The 19,170-nt window shown below is 39.7% G+C and overlaps 3 protein-coding genes across 5 annotated transcripts in view; 1 reads left to right on the top strand and 2 right to left on the bottom strand.

The window, feature by feature from the left end:
• LOC107225228 (amyloid-beta-like protein) overlaps positions 1–10,564 on the bottom strand; it is a 40,247-nt gene extending 29,683 nt beyond the window's left edge. For 2 of the 3 annotated variants that reach the window (XM_046743360.1, XM_015665625.2), the window contains exon 1: positions 10,281–10,563. In XM_046743360.1, the coding sequence (XP_046599316.1) occupies positions 10,281–10,337 (57 nt within the window). In that variant the 5' untranslated portion in view covers positions 10,338–10,563. Of the gene's footprint in view, positions 1–10,280 lie in introns of all 3 variants that reach the window. The other variant, XM_046743361.1, reaches the window with a different exon arrangement.
• Positions 10,565–12,709: 2,145 nt separating this feature from the next.
• On the bottom strand, positions 12,710–14,867 carry LOC107225214 (persulfide dioxygenase ETHE1, mitochondrial). Its single transcript, XM_015665601.2, has 6 exons — positions 14,337–14,867; positions 14,021–14,165; positions 13,752–13,937; positions 13,595–13,683; positions 13,102–13,312; positions 12,710–13,015 (listed from the first exon to the last, which is right to left on the bottom strand). The coding sequence occupies exons 1-6, from the start codon at positions 14,487–14,489 to the stop codon at positions 12,951–12,953; spliced, it is 849 nt and encodes a 282-aa protein (XP_015521087.2). The 5' UTR covers positions 14,490–14,867; the 3' UTR covers positions 12,710–12,950.
• A 99-nt stretch (positions 14,868–14,966) lies between these two features.
• LOC107225216 (40S ribosomal protein S19) lies at positions 14,967–16,208 on the top strand. The gene is made up of 3 exons (XM_015665603.2): positions 14,967–15,054; positions 15,307–15,377; positions 15,771–16,208. The coding sequence occupies exons 2-3, from the start codon at positions 15,307–15,309 to the stop codon at positions 16,159–16,161; spliced, it is 462 nt and encodes a 153-aa protein (XP_015521089.1). The 5' UTR covers positions 14,967–15,054; the 3' UTR covers positions 16,162–16,208.
• The last annotated feature ends 2,962 nt before the right edge of the window (positions 16,209–19,170 follow it).

The following is a 19,170-nucleotide window of genomic DNA, read 5'->3' on the forward strand; positions in this document are numbered from 1 at the left end:
ATTGAAAACCTCTTGGTCCACTATCAGAAATAGCAAAAAACTTATAAGAAATATATTTTCAAAGTTCTCCAAGTATGCGAAAAATGAATGTAAAATAGGTGGTAAGAATACTTGCCACTATCACTCAAAGGGTTATGCATATATTTGTACTAATTAGAGACAGTAAATTCGCACTATCAAAGTGATCTGATTAAGATGCGTATATAATTCGTTACATACAATTAACTCGATCACTCCAACAGCCGACATTCACGAATAACCATATTATCCAGGTCGCTCTCGTACGCGAAACGTTCCAATTTGAAAAAAATGACATCATCATGCATTTAACCTTAACCACAGGAGTTTTCCTCGAGTTTTTCCGGCTCCGTGTCTATCGGATCAGCCAAATCCAAGGCCTCTAAGGTGATAACACACTCGAGGCGACGCAAAAGCGTTGCGGGAAGTTTCGTTCTTCCACGACTGCAGCAGCATTGGGGGTTTCCTTCAGCCCTCCGGCTCGATCCGTCCACCCCATTTTCTTCTTCATCCTCCGCGAACAACGCCGACTGAAATCGTTCGATTTTCGCCAACGTATTCGCCATTGGCCGCGAATGGACAAAGTGCTGTGGATGCGGACGTGGTGGCTTTTCGGCGAAACGAAGAGGAAAAGATAAAGTAAAAAAAAAGAAAAAGAAAAAGAGGAAACGAGGAAAGGGGGAAGCGGGAAAATTTAGGTGACGGTGGTAAGCGCGTTGTCTTCCTGTGTACAGGACACGTACAGGGGGTATTTATCCGCAGGGTGGGGATGACTGCCGGTAGAGGAAAGGAGGGTGAAGGGGGTAAATGGCGGAGCGACGAAAGGGTTCATTTCCGGTCCCATCTCGCCCTCCAGCTGCCGTATACATTTATGGTGTTGGTGGTGGTGGGGGTTTAGCACCGGCCGCGTTAGGGTTGATTGGTTGATTAAAGTCCGCGTGACGTCACTCCTGATTCGCGGGGGTCGAGAGACGGATAACGGCGAAAGCTCTGCGCGGTGTGTGGATTATATAAGGTACCCGCCAGTGCTCTGAATCGGACATATCGATTCGCTCGGGGACAACAAAAGCGGCAAAACCACCCCCAGAGGCCAACCTCGCGCCAAGTGTAACCTTACGAAAACGACTCTTACAGTTAGCCGCAGAGGTGGAATATCCTCGTAAATCCAGGCGTCTAATACTCGAGACAAAAGGCGCAATTATCACTCGCCGTCAGGTTGCAAGGACGGTGTTGGAGCCGAAACGATTCGACCGAATGTTTTGCGTTCCTGCATCGTAAAAGCTGCGCGACGTTGGCTTTTCGATTCGTTTCTTACACCATGTGTAATAATGAACGCGAATACAACGCGTCCGACTTTTATGGAATATGGTTTCGTGTGTCGATGCGTAGATGTTGATTCGAATTGGTCAGGAACGTTTTTTTACGGTACGATCGAAACCGCTGGATGACTTCGGTCAATTTAAACACCGCTATTTTTTACAGGACAACGCGTAAGAATTATTCGCTTTTTACATAAATCAAATTCGAAAAACTTTGAGTCGATTTTTCTTTCTCCTACACCTCGAGGGCCGATGCTCGCGTGTAATATTACGCATAACCGATCCACGATCGGTTTGATTCGCATCGTTATTCTCTACGCGAACGATGATCTAACGCTTCTGCGTGTGTAATTCATACCGAATGAAACTGAAAGGCTTGGCTTATTCGGCTTGAATTAGCATATTGTAACAGACAGATCTCGATTGTAATTTTGAGCAGGAAAGGAGGAGGCCTGAAGCGATTTCGAATCGTGAACTGCAAGGTCCGTTCTCAAGAGTCGTTTAAACCGATCGATTTTCCCTCAATTCGAAACTTCGCAATTACGTACGCAAACACCGATCGATGCCTCGAAAAATTGACAAACATATCATTACACGCATCAAGACGAACGTTGATTCCCCTCTTTTAATTTTCAAAATGAGAAATTCGCGGTTGTTTCAATACACGCACCACTTTCAACACTCCAGAGAGTTCTCGAGGAGATGATATGCGACATGTAGGCATAATGCATATTACATATGGCCCCCCTCGTAGTCTGAAGAGAAGTGCGTTGAACGCGGCGAACGACGACTTCCCTTCAACTATGACTATTTGACTCATTCGCGACGACGTCATGCATCTATATATATATATATATACATATACACATGTATGTAGGTGTGGCGAATGACATAACATTATAGCTAGTCATGCTGCAGCAGTTTTGTTCTTCGCCAAATAAAAAGGCGACCAATGCCATCGGTCAATTAGTGACAAATTGAGAGAATAGAAGAGACTTGCACGAGGGTTGCTCATTTTTTACCTCTTTTTTTCTTTTTAACGCGCCACTCGAAAAATTTGCCACTTTGTGACAAATACTGAAGAAAAAACTCTTACAAAACCTGTAGGAGATAGGAAAATATTTAGAGGTCGCTACCAATTATTGTAATATTTTTTATTTATTTTTACGTGTACACCTTGCGGATTTATATATATATATATATACGTGTATTAGTTTTTTCTTTGTATTTTTTGTAACGCGATTCAATTAATCGTTCACCAATCAGCATCAAACCGCGCCTAACAACTCCACAGTTGCGGCTGTAATCGTCGTTTATCCGAAAGATTAATCGTCTCGGAGAAATTTAAATAACAGTTTTTGCTACGGAAAGCAAAGTATAGCATCACCTTAACGACCCTATTTCGTTGTCGGTACTGATTTTTACGAACAATGATTAATTGGACTACGATACGAAAAAAATACGACTAATGTACATATAAAGATAAATAAAAAATATCACAATAATCGTTACCGACCTCTAAATATTTTCCTTACATCCTCCAGGTTTTCTGACGGTTATTTTTTTATTCAATATTTGTTGCATACTTTTCGTGTGACACCTTAAAACAGAAAAAAAAAAAAAAAGAAAAGTTGAAAAAATGAATCACCCTAGACTGCAGACTAGACTGCGTTCGTCGTTGCTTCAAAGATTTTCGTTCAAGCTTTGACGATGTCGGGTTTATACCGAACTGCAGCCGCGATTAGCCGCGTGGCATGGTTACAATATACTCGCATTTAGATTACACGGCACGACGGGCACTCAAGCGTGTTATCCTGCGGTGCTCTGACTCGGCACGCACGTAGGAAACTATGAAGATGCATTCAACCCTCGAGGTACTCTCCCGATATTACGACGGTGCCTCTTCTCTGGATAACGGTATAAATGAATGATAAATAATGTGCAATAAACAAGCCGACAATCGTTGGGGGAAACTCAAGTTTGGGAAACGTGTGTTTGATACGCGAAAAACGAACGGATGTAACGCAGATATAAACACACGTCGGCATGTGAGCTTGGCAACTTATAGCGAGTCAATTTCGATCCTCCGCAGGCAGCCTTTCCGCAGCGGATTCCCCGGCTAGGCTGTACAATAAGAGTCAGACCCTGAGGTTATTAAAATCGTGGTAGGAATTCGGTCCGCGTATCTAAACTCGAGAGGAGAAATTGATCCTCGCCGGCCTGTTCAGGCATTCAAATCGCGATCATCGTCTCGATCCTGAGCTGCGCGATTTCACCGCCATGCTGCAGCTGTTCTTACGGGGATTTACAGAGGACTAAACGTCGAGTTTTTAACACCCTGCCCTCGGATGAAAGTATAGGAAGGTCGGACGCTCGGATCGCGAACGATCAAAAGATCATTTTCTGCATCCGTTCGTTTCGTTTCGAGTCATCGATATCCGGATGTGCAATTTATTCTACATTACAGACGACGTAATATATAGATTATGCTTTTCTCGTTTTCTTGATTTTCTTTCCCGTCGCTGAAGTTAGATTGAGCGTTACAAGTAAAACGTACAACTTAGAGAAATATTTCTTAAACTTGCTAAATTTTAACCAATTGTAAAATTTATTTTCAAATAGAGAATTGTTTACTTGTAATTGCGAAACGAATAACTATTCGGTTCGGGATTGAAAAAATTCCAGTACGTCTAATGAAATTATAATACATCACGTTCTACCGATGAAATATTTCGTCGGATTTCACCTTGCGATACACGTTAAACTCACGTAATAAATGTTAATTGCTTTTACACAAATTTTTAATCGTTCGACGAAGTTTGCAATTTTTGTTTCGTTTAAATATCTTTCTGACAGTCCGGTAAATAATTTCTAGTTACTGCAAGTAAACGATTTTACAAGATCAAACAAGCTGGCGCATTGTTAGTTTGAAGTGCCTTGATTTCCTGAAATCGAGCAATTTTAAATGATATATTATTTCTTCAAAACTGGCAACCTTTGGCATAATCGTAATAAAAACATTTAAAAAAAAAGCAGAAGAAGCCCAGACGCAACAAGAGAGATAAATAAAATTTTATTTTTCGCCCCACGTTGTTGTAAATGTCGTTGTCGGAACTCGCGTTAGTTAAAAAGGTTTTCATGTTCGTTCCATGGCTCCTCGTCGGCCAGGATTAAAGTGTGAAAGTTCGAACAAGGGCACACATTGTGATAGCGTTTTACCACCGGCGTGTACTTCTCATCTTCGTTAATCTCCGCGCAACAAACAATTCTCTCGTTACTGTGACCCGCGTTCAGTGAGAATTCGGCGTAAATAAATGGAAGGAAAATTTCGTAGCGGAATACATATTTCTTAGCCTCCTTTATACTTTTTCAAAAATTATCGAGCTCGACACAACGGGGTGATTCGTAAGAGATCAATTCGCTGCCGCTTTTTCACCCAAATACAATATGTATAAATGGACCGGCATGGTGGAATGAAGATAAACTTTTGAAACGCTGCTGCACGCTGAGAAAAATTTCGTTTCTTACAGTAAGTTGAAATATTCAGTAAAACAGGTATCGTTAAAAAACTGTTTGAATATTTTTGGAATTAGGAAAAACGAGGTACACCTAACCATTTTGCGGTATTTTCGATCCTTTTTTGGTAATTGCGAGGTTATATATATATATATATATATATATATATATATATATATATATATGATATATTCTATGTGTTCTATGTACGCATTGCATGAGAATCAAGTCGGTAGCTTCACCGTAACGATGCATGTTTATGAAAATGAGGTGGATGTTAGTAACGTTATCGTAATGATTCGTGTTTGGGAAAAAATCATAACTTCGTTACTTGGCACTTTAAGGATTGTCTTAAATTTTGAAAGTCATTCTAAAATTGTACAATAATGATTTTCTTTCACGATGCTTCGTTACGTGAACGTTACTAACTTCAGTCTCATCGCGTTGTGCGTTAAATACCAACGATTCGAATCGTATTTTAGACTCGAGCAACTGACACGAGGGTATTTTCTTAACTTCGTAACTATCGGAAATACAGTGAATAAAGAATAACGCCCGTATTGGAAGAGAGACAAAAAAGAGAGAGAGAGAGAGAGAGATAAATCAAGATATAATAAATACCGTAGGAAAAACTCTCCGCTAAAAAGGTCTCGCAGATATCCTTTCATCTCACTTAAATCGAATTACAGTCATCGAAGGTCCGTGCAACGAACAAGGGTTGCAGGTTTAACCTTCACGCGTAGAAAGAATAACAGATGCGTTTCAACGAGCCCCGAATTAACCCTCGTGTAGGCGCGTTAACGTATCAAAGCTGGATCTTCAACAAGGATAAGATCGATAAGAAATAAAAAAATCGATAGGGAACACGCGTTGAATATCGTGAAAAATGTAATACACGAATGTCGAGTTGTAAATATACTTATGCAGCAATGATGCGAAATAAAGAGATCGAATTGTATCGCTCAATTTATTATGAAACGTAGTTACAGCAACGTCGCACCTTTCGACGTGCATCGTTCGCATCTTGTAATAAATAATAAGCTGATTATACGGGAAAGCTTTCAATTTTTATACCCCGACTCTCTTTGCCTCTGTTCTTCGTCCCTTCCTTCCTTTCTTCTCTATTTTCACCGTTATAGGTTGGATCTAACTGGATTAGGCTAATGCGTTTAAGTGAATCTGACCGCCGGGGCGACCTTAAGAAGCTTCAGCTTCACGCGACGCTTTAGACTCTCCACACACGTGGATAACAGGCTGCGAGACCGTTTCACCGCCCAATTCATTCAACAAACTTTTCTAAAACGTCTACTCGTACACACATCCGTTACAACTTACGACTCCTCGATCCCTAACACAGCTGAGGACGTTAATAATAGATTTGAAAATAAACTAAACATTCGTTTAATACGTGTAACATTTCTGATACGCATCCACGATGCCCCCTGCCTCTGCGGGTCAAGGTCTGAAGTATTACTGATTTTTCATACAACAAACACACGCTCAGACACATGCGAGACATTTTTTTTTTTTTGTCCAATTAATTATTCGTTAAAAGTCCGTTGTCATACAGGTACGTGCCTATGTTTATTGAGGGAAAATTGTTACACGCGCATTGTTTGCTCGGCCGTCGATGGGCGGCAAAACTTGGCAATCAACCGGGGAACACATACCGCCAATATACGGCATGTGTGTTATGTACGTACCCGCCTGTTACATATGTGTACCTACATCCTACATACATATAATCAGCGCGATCGATGCGACTTTGGTTACACATCTGGTTTCCAGCCTCAAGTATTATACATTATATGTCCTGTATGCATATATATATATATATATATATATGCACACGCACACATGTCGATGTAGGTAAAGCAATCAGTTCGCCAAGAAGAGCTGCACGTGTGCGAAAAGTTTCGCGTGCAACATTTAACAATATGCCTACAAGTGTGGGAATTTTCTTCTAATATGCACCCCCCCCCCCCCCCCCTCCTTCATCTACGTGCAACACGTATCAAATATCCTCGAAGAAATTTGCTCTAATTGTAACCAATCGCTGCGCTGCTGCAGAGTTCTGTACTCCGTATAAGAGGCGTTATAAGTTGTATAATAATTGGAGCGACTTAATTAGAGAGGCTGCAGCATCCGAATTAATGTTAACGCAGTCTCTTCAACAGTTAACACCTCGTTAACGTATAATTAACAGGGTTAATACCTACGGATCGGATAGCGCCAAACGATGCGAAAACGTACCAGACTGCTTCATACGATGTATAACTACTACCTGCCTATGTACTCGAATTTACGTTATATTAAGATGCAGCGCAAAGTAGATAGACCGGAGTGTGCAAAATGAGGTTTTCTTTTTTTCTTACAACGATTTGAACACAAGAAATCCAAATCTAGAACGTTAGGCTCTTATCAAAATGATCCAATTTATCGCTTTCAACAATTTTAGCGTTTATTTTGCGACAGCGGTTAACGACAAGCTGTATAAGTGCTAAGGAGAAAAGTTGAAAAGGAAAAATGTTTTACTCGCTATCTTCCGTGGAGATGGTTTCGCGAATTTTTCCCTCCTACATTTCATACATAATTGACGAAATATTTGATATGAAAAGAAATCTGCCATTTGAATCTCGCGATTGAAAAAAAAATAATCGAATGGATCGTATTTTGTCTAGGTATGGATTTAAACGTGCGTACTCGATGGCGTATAAACTGTAAGACGAAAATCGCATAATTATTCAAACCCAAGTTCGGAGAGTAGATTTGAAGCATCATTGATAGAAATTTGAAATGGTTCCACGCGGTTACGTCTGTTAGTCTGGCATCAAATCGATGCATATCTTCATTGAAATTTAATTTCATCCATCGATTGTTATTTATTAATTATTGATCGTTACGGCGAATCTATAAATCGTCGATTAAGTAAATAATTTGCGGATAAATAAGTTATGGCCAACGGTTAAAGTTACATATAAATATAATACCTGAGTAATTTGTTCAAATGAAATGAAGAATAACCCGCAATAGAGAATAATATATTATAAACCTCGTCTGCTCTGTAATTCAACTACAATACATACAACACACATTGTGTAGACTTTATACCCGCGTACCAATCAATTCACAATATTGAATTGATTTTCATACGCCGCTACGAAAGCTTACGTATACATACATATTATAGGTATTACATATTATATAAACTACAAAGCGATACAACCCCGGCCCGGTTAAATTGAACCAATTTGGTTGGATTATATGTCACGTATACACGTATACTCGTATAATCGATGAACGAGATGATACAAAACTTTATATTACCATTTCAAAGAGACACTTTACTTCTATCAAGGTTAAAAACTTTTTCAATTATTATTCTTATTATTATTTGCTTTAAAAGGTACGTATCGGTATATACCTGCCTGTACATAAATTTCGTATTTTAGCCGAGTATAAGATGAATATAAACCGCTATTTTCCTGCTGCTTAAAATTCTCAAGTATTAAACGCGCAAATTAGAGGCGGCGCGGGTTTTTCGGTGGTATTATTATACATATTTACAAAGCGAAGAAACTCCCGCTAGAATGAAAGAAAAGACAATTTCGGTAGCCCGAGCTGCAACAGGATCTAGGACCCTATCTCCGCGTCCTTTCTACCCGTTTCAAATCTTCCTGTCCCATCCGCATCCCTCGGATGCATGTGAACACACCTGCGATACGGTCGGTCGAAACAAGGTGCGCGACCGTTTGGAAAACGATTGATAATATTGCATTTGGGACGATTGTAAAATTATGGTAGAAAAAATTTGCCGAGTAAAAATTATAGAAGTGCTTGCTCGGTTTTATTCTCCAACGACGTGCAAAATAGCCAATTCCCAAAGCGACGCGCTGCTATTCTTGCAGAATATTTTTGCTAGCTGTTCGTTGTCGATGCTGCAGAGCCTCGTATAATTTCAATAACTGAACGTATGAAACTTCGGGTGACTGAATCGTTAGTCGCGTTACGATACGCGATGAAACTCTGCAGGAAAAATCACTATTCTCCGACTTTGGAATAACTTTGAAGAAGTTGACTGTGGAAAAATATATTATTATGTAAGCTGGATTATGGCTGGAGCTGTGGATCGACGAGTTGTTATTAAAATTACCCATTGTTTCATTGTAATAAGGTAACGAACGTTAACAACCTCTGGAAATTTCGGGGGAATAGAAACCGACGAATTGTAATTTGTAAGCGATAAAATTTGAAAAAGTACAAGTTTATCGTACAAAGTTATTGCGGACGACGTGAAACTGCTGTTGATGATTCAACTACTCGTAAATAAGCCGGCGCAGGTTGTTTCGAAAACGTGACTAGGTAGTTAGCGTGGAAATGCTGCCCGCTTTTTTCACCGACAAGTTTGCATAACGAACACGAATCCTGGCAATATTAAAGGCTCGATCGTACGCCGTATTATCAGGATCGATATGGAAGCGATTCGTCGTTGTGCATATGTGTGTAAAATACACAGATTGTAACGAGCAGCCGCGGCTGACGTTGAATCGCACGAAAATTGACGTTACAAGTTATAACTCGAAGTTATTTCGGCGGGTGTGCGTGTCGGGTTTTCGGATTGATTATACATGCCTGTAAATATGTACGGTCCATGTATAATACCCGCGACTCGAGTCACTGCAGGGCCCGATTGTACGAATAATTGATTTTACGTCAGTTTGATGAAAAGGACGTTCAGGTGTCGGGACGTTGATGTATTATAGAGGAGCCGCCGTGCGAGCTTTGCGAAATCACTCCGCACGTACGGCGAGAGTAGATTGTCTTTTTTTTCACAACGCCTGCACACAGGCGCCGCTCGTAGAAACGTGTGCAAACGATCGAGTGCACAGTCGATTGTTTATACGCAAAGCGAAAGAATTGCGGGGGTGAATAAAACCCCGATCAATATTTAGCACAACGACGAAGGCGAAGTTTAACCGCACAATATTTCCTATCTAACGACAACACACGCGAGTAAATCGCGGTCGCATTTAACGCAACGATCAACGAGGAACCCGCGAATCGCGGACTCAGGAGGAGAATGCGAGAAACGGGGAAATTTATCTCTACGAGAGAAATATTATTGTCAGCTTGTATCGACGGAAAAGTGGCGAGAACGAAACCTGCCACAGAACGGATCGAATTAGCGATTTTTTTTAAAAGTATTTATTGTAACGTAGTGCAAGCGGCGACAAATGAAGCAGTCGCGAGATCAATATAATATGTGTATAATAAGGTGTATATAGAGGATGTATAACATGGATCGAAGATGCATTTTAATTCGTTGACGATGAAGAAGTTGACAGAGCTATCGTATACTACGGAATTGTAAGACAGTGACGTGCGTACAGTGCAGGAGTATAATGTAGGCATAACGAATAAACTCACCTCGGTTCGAAAGGCGAGAAACACCCCGATAAAAACAGGCATCAATAGCCCTGTCATCTCGAAATTGTTCCGCAGCGGCACAGTTTTATCACGAGTTCGGTTGACTTCTATTATCCGTTTACTCTCCTGCCCTTTTTTCCCAACTTATATTCTCTCTCCTGTCCTTACTACCCGCACGAAAACCGTCTTTTGACGCGACTGCTCCGGGAGCCAGTAATTCGTGTGCAGCAGGGTTCAATCGCCCGTTTACCGCAGCACTGGGTGGGTCGCGAAGCGTCGCCGTCGTCGCCGACAGTGTAGAATCAAGATGGCGGACTCGGTACCGCGGGGCGAGGGGCCTGAAGTTGCCGGCGAGTCGATACGGCGCGGGAAAACTGGTCTTTCAAATTTTTGCCTTGCGAACCGCGATTCGCATCCGGCTGGAGAACGGCTTGCGTGAACCGTAGACGACGCTGCTGTAATTCGAGGTGACGAGGTTAAAGTTGGTAACGTGATCGTAACGAAGAATTGGGAAAATAATCACTCATTTTTAATTTCACAATGATTTTTAAGGGACTAGGACGTCAAAATATGAGTGTGTTTTGTTTTATTACGGTTTGCCGGATTTCAGGCAGTTACCAAAATCGTGAAATGACGGTTTTTTTCTTCAGGATGAATCGTTGCGGTAACGTTACCAACTTCAATATGACTCGATCCGTTTACCAATGTTTATTGTATGCATATACAAATAACCAGCAACGGTTTGACGACTTAGCAACGTTCCAGCGGACGATGTTTTGTCTGATATTAATGGTTGTGTTTTGTTTTCCAACTTTCGGAAAGGAAATTGGAAAAAGCTGCTCGTTGACGGATTTTTTAATACTTACCGATCACATGAGTCTTTTACTTATTTATTTTCTTTTTTTTTCTTCAAAATTTGGCTAACAAAACACATCCAATTTGGTTCAGTTCTGCATCATTTTTTTCTTTTTTGCGCCGTTCGGTAGCGACGCAAAACGCAAAGGCAAATTATCAATCGGCTGATTGCCATTTCTATACCCCGCTGCTGATGTGATGGATTATACCCTTCAGCGTTCGAGGGACACTGGGAATTATTATACCATTATGCGGAGCATACCGCGGTACACAATCAAGTTTCTTGCGTAATGGCCACGCTCCAACGAATTGAAAGCAATTATAGTAAACCTCTCGGGATGATTTCAGATCGTTTAGCTTATACAAGTTATCTACGCACAAATACATGTATGTATTATGTATTTTCGCAATAATGCTGTGGAATATCCGAATGTCCCATACTAATATAATTATATCAATAACAAGGATACGCAAATTATACTTATATTGACTCGGAGAATTTTGAACAGTTAAAGAAAAAACAAAACTATCGATAAACGATGAAATGTAATTCAACCCGATCAAGTGCGATGTGTAAACTATTGGCTTGCAAATCATAAGTACAGTATGATCCGAAATAGTTATGCCGAATGATAAGCGACATAACTATGCAACCTTGAACGTGAATATTAAAAGAGATCTGCATGTGTATGCACATACATACATGTACGTACATGCAGATCATTAAAAAGATGTCCGAAGCATACGAATATGCGGCTAACGAGGTCACTGTAATTTTTGCGCGCAATTTTTTTCCCGCCATGACAAAGTTATACGAGCGTTTTTTAATTTTCATTGTTTCGATTTTCTTTTTTTTTTAGTGTTTTTTTTATTTCTTTTACTTTAATCTTGTGCAAAAAAAAGACCATCTTTCAGACCAACAGTATGAAAACGCACGAGTGGAGTAGCCTTGGCCTGAGCGTCGGCCGCCCAGCGAGTAGCCGCGTTACCATGGAAACTGTATCGATTTCAACCCTCAGCTATGCGGTATAAGAATCTACCCCGTATTGCCGTGACGGGAGGTCCTACACTTGGAGAAATTTCAACGAAGTGCAATTCGATTCGCGAAGCACGTCGCACGGAATGCAAGGAACCGACTTCTTCGCTGAATATCAAACCAGTCGCATTAATGATTCATTCAAAAATTCTCCAATCAACACCTCGAATTTATTCCTCCACCTCCGCCGTTCACTCTTATTTTCTAATAATCTGCATGTATGTATGTATGTATGTACGTGTCTGAATTTGCGCCTTTGCTGCCCCAGACGAACATTTGTTGTGTAGGGGATTGATTAAGTTTGGTAGAAGTTTAATTGCACCGGTGACGTCATATTGTCGAGGATTGCTTGTGATCGATTGGATCGAACGGATGTCCGTCAAAACCGCCGGGATGCGACCCGACTGTCTCTTCTAGTCGACCATCAGCCGATTCTGCGTTTGCAATACCAACGAAAGCTGTGCTCGCGGCTGATGTTATCGCAATAACACTTATCGATCCAGACATAAAATGTTTTTCATACTTATTTACATAAGACATGTGTCACAATTTATTAAAAATAAACAATTTTGTTTTATAACAATACTATATTTTTGGATTTGATATGTATTTATACGTTGTACATATTCATTTCTTATCTTTTGCTGCATAAACCCCAACTTCATTTGAATTGCTCGTTTTTCTCTATATTTATATTTCTATTTGTTTATCGACACAATATCTTATTTACACGTGGGAGGCGATTCACCTTCGCATACATATGCAGCTATATATTTTTTTTACATATTTTTCTGTTCATCAAGCTCAAATAATCCGCAAATTTTATTTGCAGGGACTGCTTTATCTGAAAAACGATTCGAATGATACTTTTCCATTCGCAATACTGCGTAGGACATGCGACATATTATATACAGAGTGAACTTTAATTACCAATCATCTTGGGATAAGGCAGATTTAGGTTTTCCATTATATGAATAAACTCGTCCAAAGATTTACTCAATCTTGGGTTGTACACCTTTTCTTCACCCACCGTTGTCACAGTTCTCCCAGTGTAGTCGTGCGCCGGATATAATCTATAGTTCAACGGAAAATTAAAAATCACGGAATGTACAGATTTGTAGAGAGTCGCTGAAGAACCACCCTGAATAACCAAAGAAAAATATTTAAGATGTAAAATAATTCCTTCGTTCCGGCGTACTGATTTAGAAATCTTTCTCCTCACAGGAAAAACAAATTTCCGAAAATAAATAAAATTGTTTATCTATTTGCCAAGAAAAATCGATCTAATAATAACATTCACCGACTCATACAAATCAAAAACATATGGAGGAAAAATAAATAAATAGAAAAAAATGAACATTTGTACAATCTTTGTTTTCCCCTCATAGATAAAAAAAAAATACTGCTCAACTGCGATACTAACCTGAAAATCAGTTCGTCCACATCCACGTATCAGAAGAGTGTCGCCAGTGAAGGCGATTCCCTGTTCGTGACAAACGTATGTGACGCAGCCTTTGAAACACAATGTACGCGTTAGCTGTAAATAAATATAGAGGAATAGATTGAGAAATGAAATCTACCTTCAGTGTGACCCGGAGTTGGTAAGACTTTGAGCTGATGCCTTCCAAATTCTATATTGTCTTGAGGGTTCAGTAATATATCAGCTTCAGCGCCACTAGCACGTGATATCATTGATCGGCAGCTAGGTAAAAGAATCTTCAATTTTCCGGTACCGGTAATGTGGTCTGCATGCATATGAGTATTCACTGTGGAATCAGAGGAACGTAAGTACCAGAAAACAGAGTTGAATGCTTGATACTACGAAAATCTTACTACTTGACTTATGTACCTGCATATTTCAGGCAAAGTCCCAGTTCATTTATCATGTTTGCATCACGCTCGGCATGCTCGATGACCGGGTCTATCAGTATTGCTTCTCTTTTTGTAACGTCGCCAAGCAAATAAGTGTATGTGCTAGATACAGGGTCGAATAACTGAAAAATAAAATATGTACATACATGAGAGATCAGACTTCACAGTTTCAAAGTCCGAATATCAAATTATTTACACTGTTGTTAATGCAATGATGAAATTTGTCAAAAAACTTTCTGACCTGATACGGTGATACAATTAATGTAAATAATTGCCAAACAATCAACTCTTACCTGCCGAAACAAAAAGTCCCTCGAAAATTGTATCGGCTCTGTCAAAACAAAATTCGCAGCTTGTTGGTGTTGAGATCGAATTGTGATTCGGTAGTTTAAAATATTTTTGGCTGCCCGACATTGTCGGTGGAACCCGACCAGAAGTGAGCGCATATTTATCAATGACTGTCTAACGCTCAAGTCATCCGTTAATATGACTGATAAAAATCAATCAAGGGCAGAGAAAATACGTCGTACGTGTGTGAACAAAATTAACAGAATGATCGCGGCCTTTTTTACTTTTTTTTAACAGCCGATTCCAACCGAATAACAGATGCACCTCGCGTTGTGTGATAAAAACTTGTAACCAATCGGGCTCTGCTTTATCCTGACCTTATCACGTGCTTATCATTTATCAACAACATTAGCAACTCAAATGTAGTGTATATATTTCTGAGGTTGAGATGCTTCAAGTTTTTGACTTTGAAACTCCACCTAGTTCTTTTTTTTTTTTAGCCGTTACGACGCAGGCGGCAACATGAATCGACGTGAATACTCACGTCGATAAAAATGGTTTCTGGGCTTGTCTACGAGATATAGTAGTTTCATCAAATTAGGCGACGCTATCTGTATGTTACCGACACCGAGGTTTCTCGTCTTTTAAAGTTTATCTCATGACGATTTCCTCTTAGAACAGCCATTTTGTATTTAGCTCTTTCCGGTAAGAGCCGTTGTCGAGGTGTGTGCAATTGACGTTTTGTCATACATTTAACGTAATTCTATGCAACAAAATACTAAAAATATCGAAATTTACTTATTGCTATTATAAATAGATATTCCATTTTTCCGTTTCAACAATTATTCGATCGTAACTTGAGCTTCAAGGTATTTTAAATGCATGCTCAAGTCATTCCAGTTTCCCCGGGACCCATGTGGTTGATGTTTAGAATTTGGTGTAAGCAATTAATAATTGAAGGATTATTTCTTTCAGATGCCTTCCGTAACCTTAAAGGACGTCGATCAACACAAATTTGTGAAGGCCTTTGCCGCCTTCCTCAAAAAGTAAGTAAAAGCGTTACGCAAATTTACGCATCACAGTTTACACACGGGCATAACCTAACATTTTGCCAACTAGGCGCGCAGTCAGAGCCGTAAAGTGAACAAGTTGACTTCTATGGCAATAGAATTTCGTTTGTATTTTCATTCGGATTGTAAAACTGAATCCACCGTACAAGTCGCCTGTACGAATTTCTTCAAATCATACAAATCTCTTCCAAAAGATATCACTCGTTTCTGTTGTGGCTAATCCTTAATTTTTTCTACACATTGTCAAACTGCTCTTTCACGGATACCTTAACTTTCGAAAATATGACTGACCGGGAAAAAGAGTAGCTCAGTTTTTGAACGTTTAGAATTCAGACAATAGAGTAAAAACATTTTCTCTGTCTGTTTCAGGACAGGTAAGATGCGTGTCCCGGAATGGGTAGACATCGTCAAGTCAGCCCGTTTCAAGGAACTCGCCCCTTACGATCCCGACTGGTACTACGTCAGATGTGCTGCATTGGTTCGTCATATCTACATTCGTAGCCCAATTGGCGTTGGGGCTGTGACTAAAATTTTTGGAGGACGTAAACGCAATGGCACACACCCAAGCCACTTTTGTCGGTCAGCCGGTGGTGTTGCCCGCAAGGCACTTCAGTCCCTTGAACAGTTGAAGCTCATTGAAAGAGCAGATGGTGGCAGAAAATTGACCAGCCAAGGCCGCAGAGACTTGGATCGTATCGCTGCTCAAGTTAAGGCTAAGAGCAAGAAGCAGCTGAAACTCCAGGAGACTCTTGTACTATAAGCGCTGTATTTGAATAAAAAAATAAACCTCTAAAAAAAAGTTTAAAACTCGTTCTGAATTTTTACAAAATATATATTCCCTGGTGCTCGGATCATTTTTACGTATTTAAAAAGAATATTCGTAGAAATTAGGAAACCAATCGTTCCCCCATGTATTTTATAAAATGTAATGATGTCCCTTATTACACGCATTCCGTGAAACACGCAATGGTATTAACAGTTCTTAAACATACTGCAAAGTGGCGCTAGCTTTGACGCGGCAAGTGGTGCCTATGTGTGGCGATTTCAAAAATCACTTTAGCCGCAGGCGATCGAGCGGAAATCGGTACGAATTCTCCTTGAGTTGAATTTATTACTTCCTACTATAAAACGATATTTGATCTGCAAGGGTGCTGGACTTATATGGTGTATAGACGTCATCGGTATAACGGCTTCGACATCTCTGTGCGTTTACGTTCGATGCGTTCGATCGCTAAGAACTTATTGTTATGATGAAGGATTACTGCTGCTCAACTCGTCGGGTTCAAGGCCAGTTTTTTGCTACCAGGCTTGAGAAAAATCTTGCGGTTTAACTGCTCCACTACGAATCAGAGTACCGGCCAAAACTTATCGAGATGATAAACTTCAACCCGGATATGAAATGCCTGATACCCGATGACTAGATAAATTTTTTATTTCAACTTTCAAATCCTGATTGTGTTTGTTATTGTATTTGTTTGCGATCCAATTGAAGTGTATCCAACACTTCAACCGTAGCAAAACAAAATTTTGCGAACATCGATTTTCAGATTAAGGAATGTTCTATACTCTATAACGATAATTTGAATGAAATGATTGAATCTTACAATAAAAGGGATTTTCAAGTTGATAAAGAGCCAAAAATTAAGCACATGTTTTTTTATTACACGCCACTTTGCTGATATTTACCGACTGTTGGGACAAAATTTTTAGAACATGAGACTGGACGGAAATAGACCGCGATATAAGTATTATTTAAAAAAATAGAATTTGTACGGAAAAATACGAAAACAAATAAGTATTACTAAATTTATCCGAGTTTAATTATGTTCTCTTTTGGGTCACTTTGAGCTGATCACACAAGCAACCTCGTCATATTTTTCGGGGTAACAGCTGCAGTTTGCTTAATTTTCAAGTCGTCAAATACAACAAGTTCAATACATATTTTTATCTGTCGACTGGAGTATCAGTAAGGCGACGAATCGGCATCCATGTTATTCTCAAGCTATTGACAAATACGACAATTTTACGGAGTATGAAAATCTTGTCGTCTGAAAATTGACACAACAGAATAATTACTCTGCACTTTCTAGCGTGAAATTACTTGCACCCAATGTAAATTACTACAGCTACTTCGCTAACCCCGGCATGACGTCATCCAAATAATCGAAGTGGTTAATATCTTGCAGGGTTTTCATAGTGGAATTACGAATAGGTGATATGTTGTGGTCTGATAAATATAGAATTCATGCGAAAAAAGTTAAAATATTTAATAAAAATCTATATATTGTACCGAAGTTAAACACATTTGTGTAAACATATACATAGCTACAAGGTATACGCAGATGTTCCATTTTCGTGTGGAATCGATGTCTGTGTAACGAAAGAGACGAATTAAAAAGGCTTCGAATGTCATTTAGAAGAAAGAAAAATTCTTTATAAAACATTGGCCTTGGCACATACATACTTTCTGAAGGATACTTTTTTGGTCTTTTTCTCGAAAAAATGGCACTTACAGCTTTCTTAAATTCCCCTCTTTAGAGTGCAAATTTCTTTTCGGGACGAGTTTCACGAGAATAATATCTCTTTAGCATCAATTTGAAATTCTAACTGATACTATAAATAAAGTATGTTAGATACAATGCAAATAATCGAGTACACGGTATTATAATATCATGCGTTGATAATACAATAGAAGGTATACCATCATACCTAACAACGGAAGCGGAAAAATTTACATCGCTCATATGGTGATAATAAATTTTGTGGACTGATTGCCTATGAATTTTGAATAACTTATTTATCGTTTCGCACGCATACGTGTATTATATACGTGTATATATATAGACTGTTACACCCCAAGGAACACGTGCAGATCACATTAATAATTTTGTTGTGACGCGCGTACGTTCAAGAATGTCGACGACTTTAGTTTGGGCAGATATAGCTATATGGGTTCAAAAAGCGCGGAGTAAACTAATTTTACGATCTCGGTCCGACAAATATCAAAGTAAGCAGTCTGCGATCTGCTACTCGTAGAAACCGCCTTTTTACGTAGCTATTGCTACAATGTACTGTATAATGTATGTATGTCAGAGTTATTACATTATGCTGTACAGCGGACGTGGTTACAGCTGCAAACGATACCCGGTGAAAAGAATAAACTAAATTTTACGGTGTATTCGAAAAGTATGACGCGCAAGACTTTCAAATGAATGTCGTAACTCGTACAGTAAATCTTTCTGTATACCGACTCGCGATTTGTAAAATCATTATTTCACCCGTATTAGCATGGGATAATCGGAGAACTCTGTAAATGAGTCTCTCTTTGAAAAACATTTATGAAAGCCTTGACCATCCTCTGTGGTATTATAATATTATAATAATATAGGCTAAACCACAAAGCCTCTGTGAATATTCGAAAGCTTGCGGTACATAGTACTGTTCTTGCGTTGGCGCGATAATAATATGTTCTTCCAAAAGGGGGGGAGTCGGTTAGGGAGTTACACATTGACGTCATTCAATGACGTCAAGCAGTACCGTATCTAGTCAAAGTACCAGCCGCACCTCGCGGGGCGCCTCGCTAGACAGTTTCGCCGAGGTTTTTCTCTCCGTGTGTAGGTGACTGAATAGATCTTGTATTTACCGTGTAATTGCATTAAAGCAATTAACGTTGAGGCCGCTATCCGGCTGACGTCAATTGTCAAAGATAACGCGTGCGTACGGCAGGCCCTGGTTGCGACAGCCGCGGGGATCGCGACGTCAGGGGCGG

The sequence above is a fragment of the Neodiprion lecontei genome, chromosome 6 (genome assembly GCF_021901455.1).
Source record: "Neodiprion lecontei isolate iyNeoLeco1 chromosome 6, iyNeoLeco1.1, whole genome shotgun sequence".
Classification (NCBI taxonomy): domain Eukaryota; kingdom Metazoa; phylum Arthropoda; class Insecta; order Hymenoptera; family Diprionidae; genus Neodiprion; species Neodiprion lecontei.

Excerpts from the sequence above, each read along its gene's own strand:
- LOC107225214 (XM_015665601.2), bottom strand. The coding sequence starts at position 14,489 with ATGCGCTCACTTCTGGTCGGGTTCCACCGACAATGTCGGGCAGCCAAA. Across the intron at positions 13,684-13,751 it reads AACTCCGGGTCACACTGAAG|GCTGCGTCACATACGTTTGT; the intron begins GTAGATTTCATT and ends TGTGTTTCAAAG. Across the intron at positions 13,313-13,594 it reads GTGGACGAACTGATTTTCAG|GGTGGTTCTTCAGCGACTCT; the intron begins GTTAGTATCGCA and ends TTGGTTATTCAG.
- LOC107225216 (XM_015665603.2), top strand. The coding sequence starts at position 15,307 with ATGCCTTCCGTAACCTTAAAGGACGTCGATCAACACAAATTTGTGAAG. Across the intron at positions 15,378-15,770 it reads TTTGCCGCCTTCCTCAAAAA|GACAGGTAAGATGCGTGTCC; the intron begins GTAAGTAAAAGC and ends TGTCTGTTTCAG.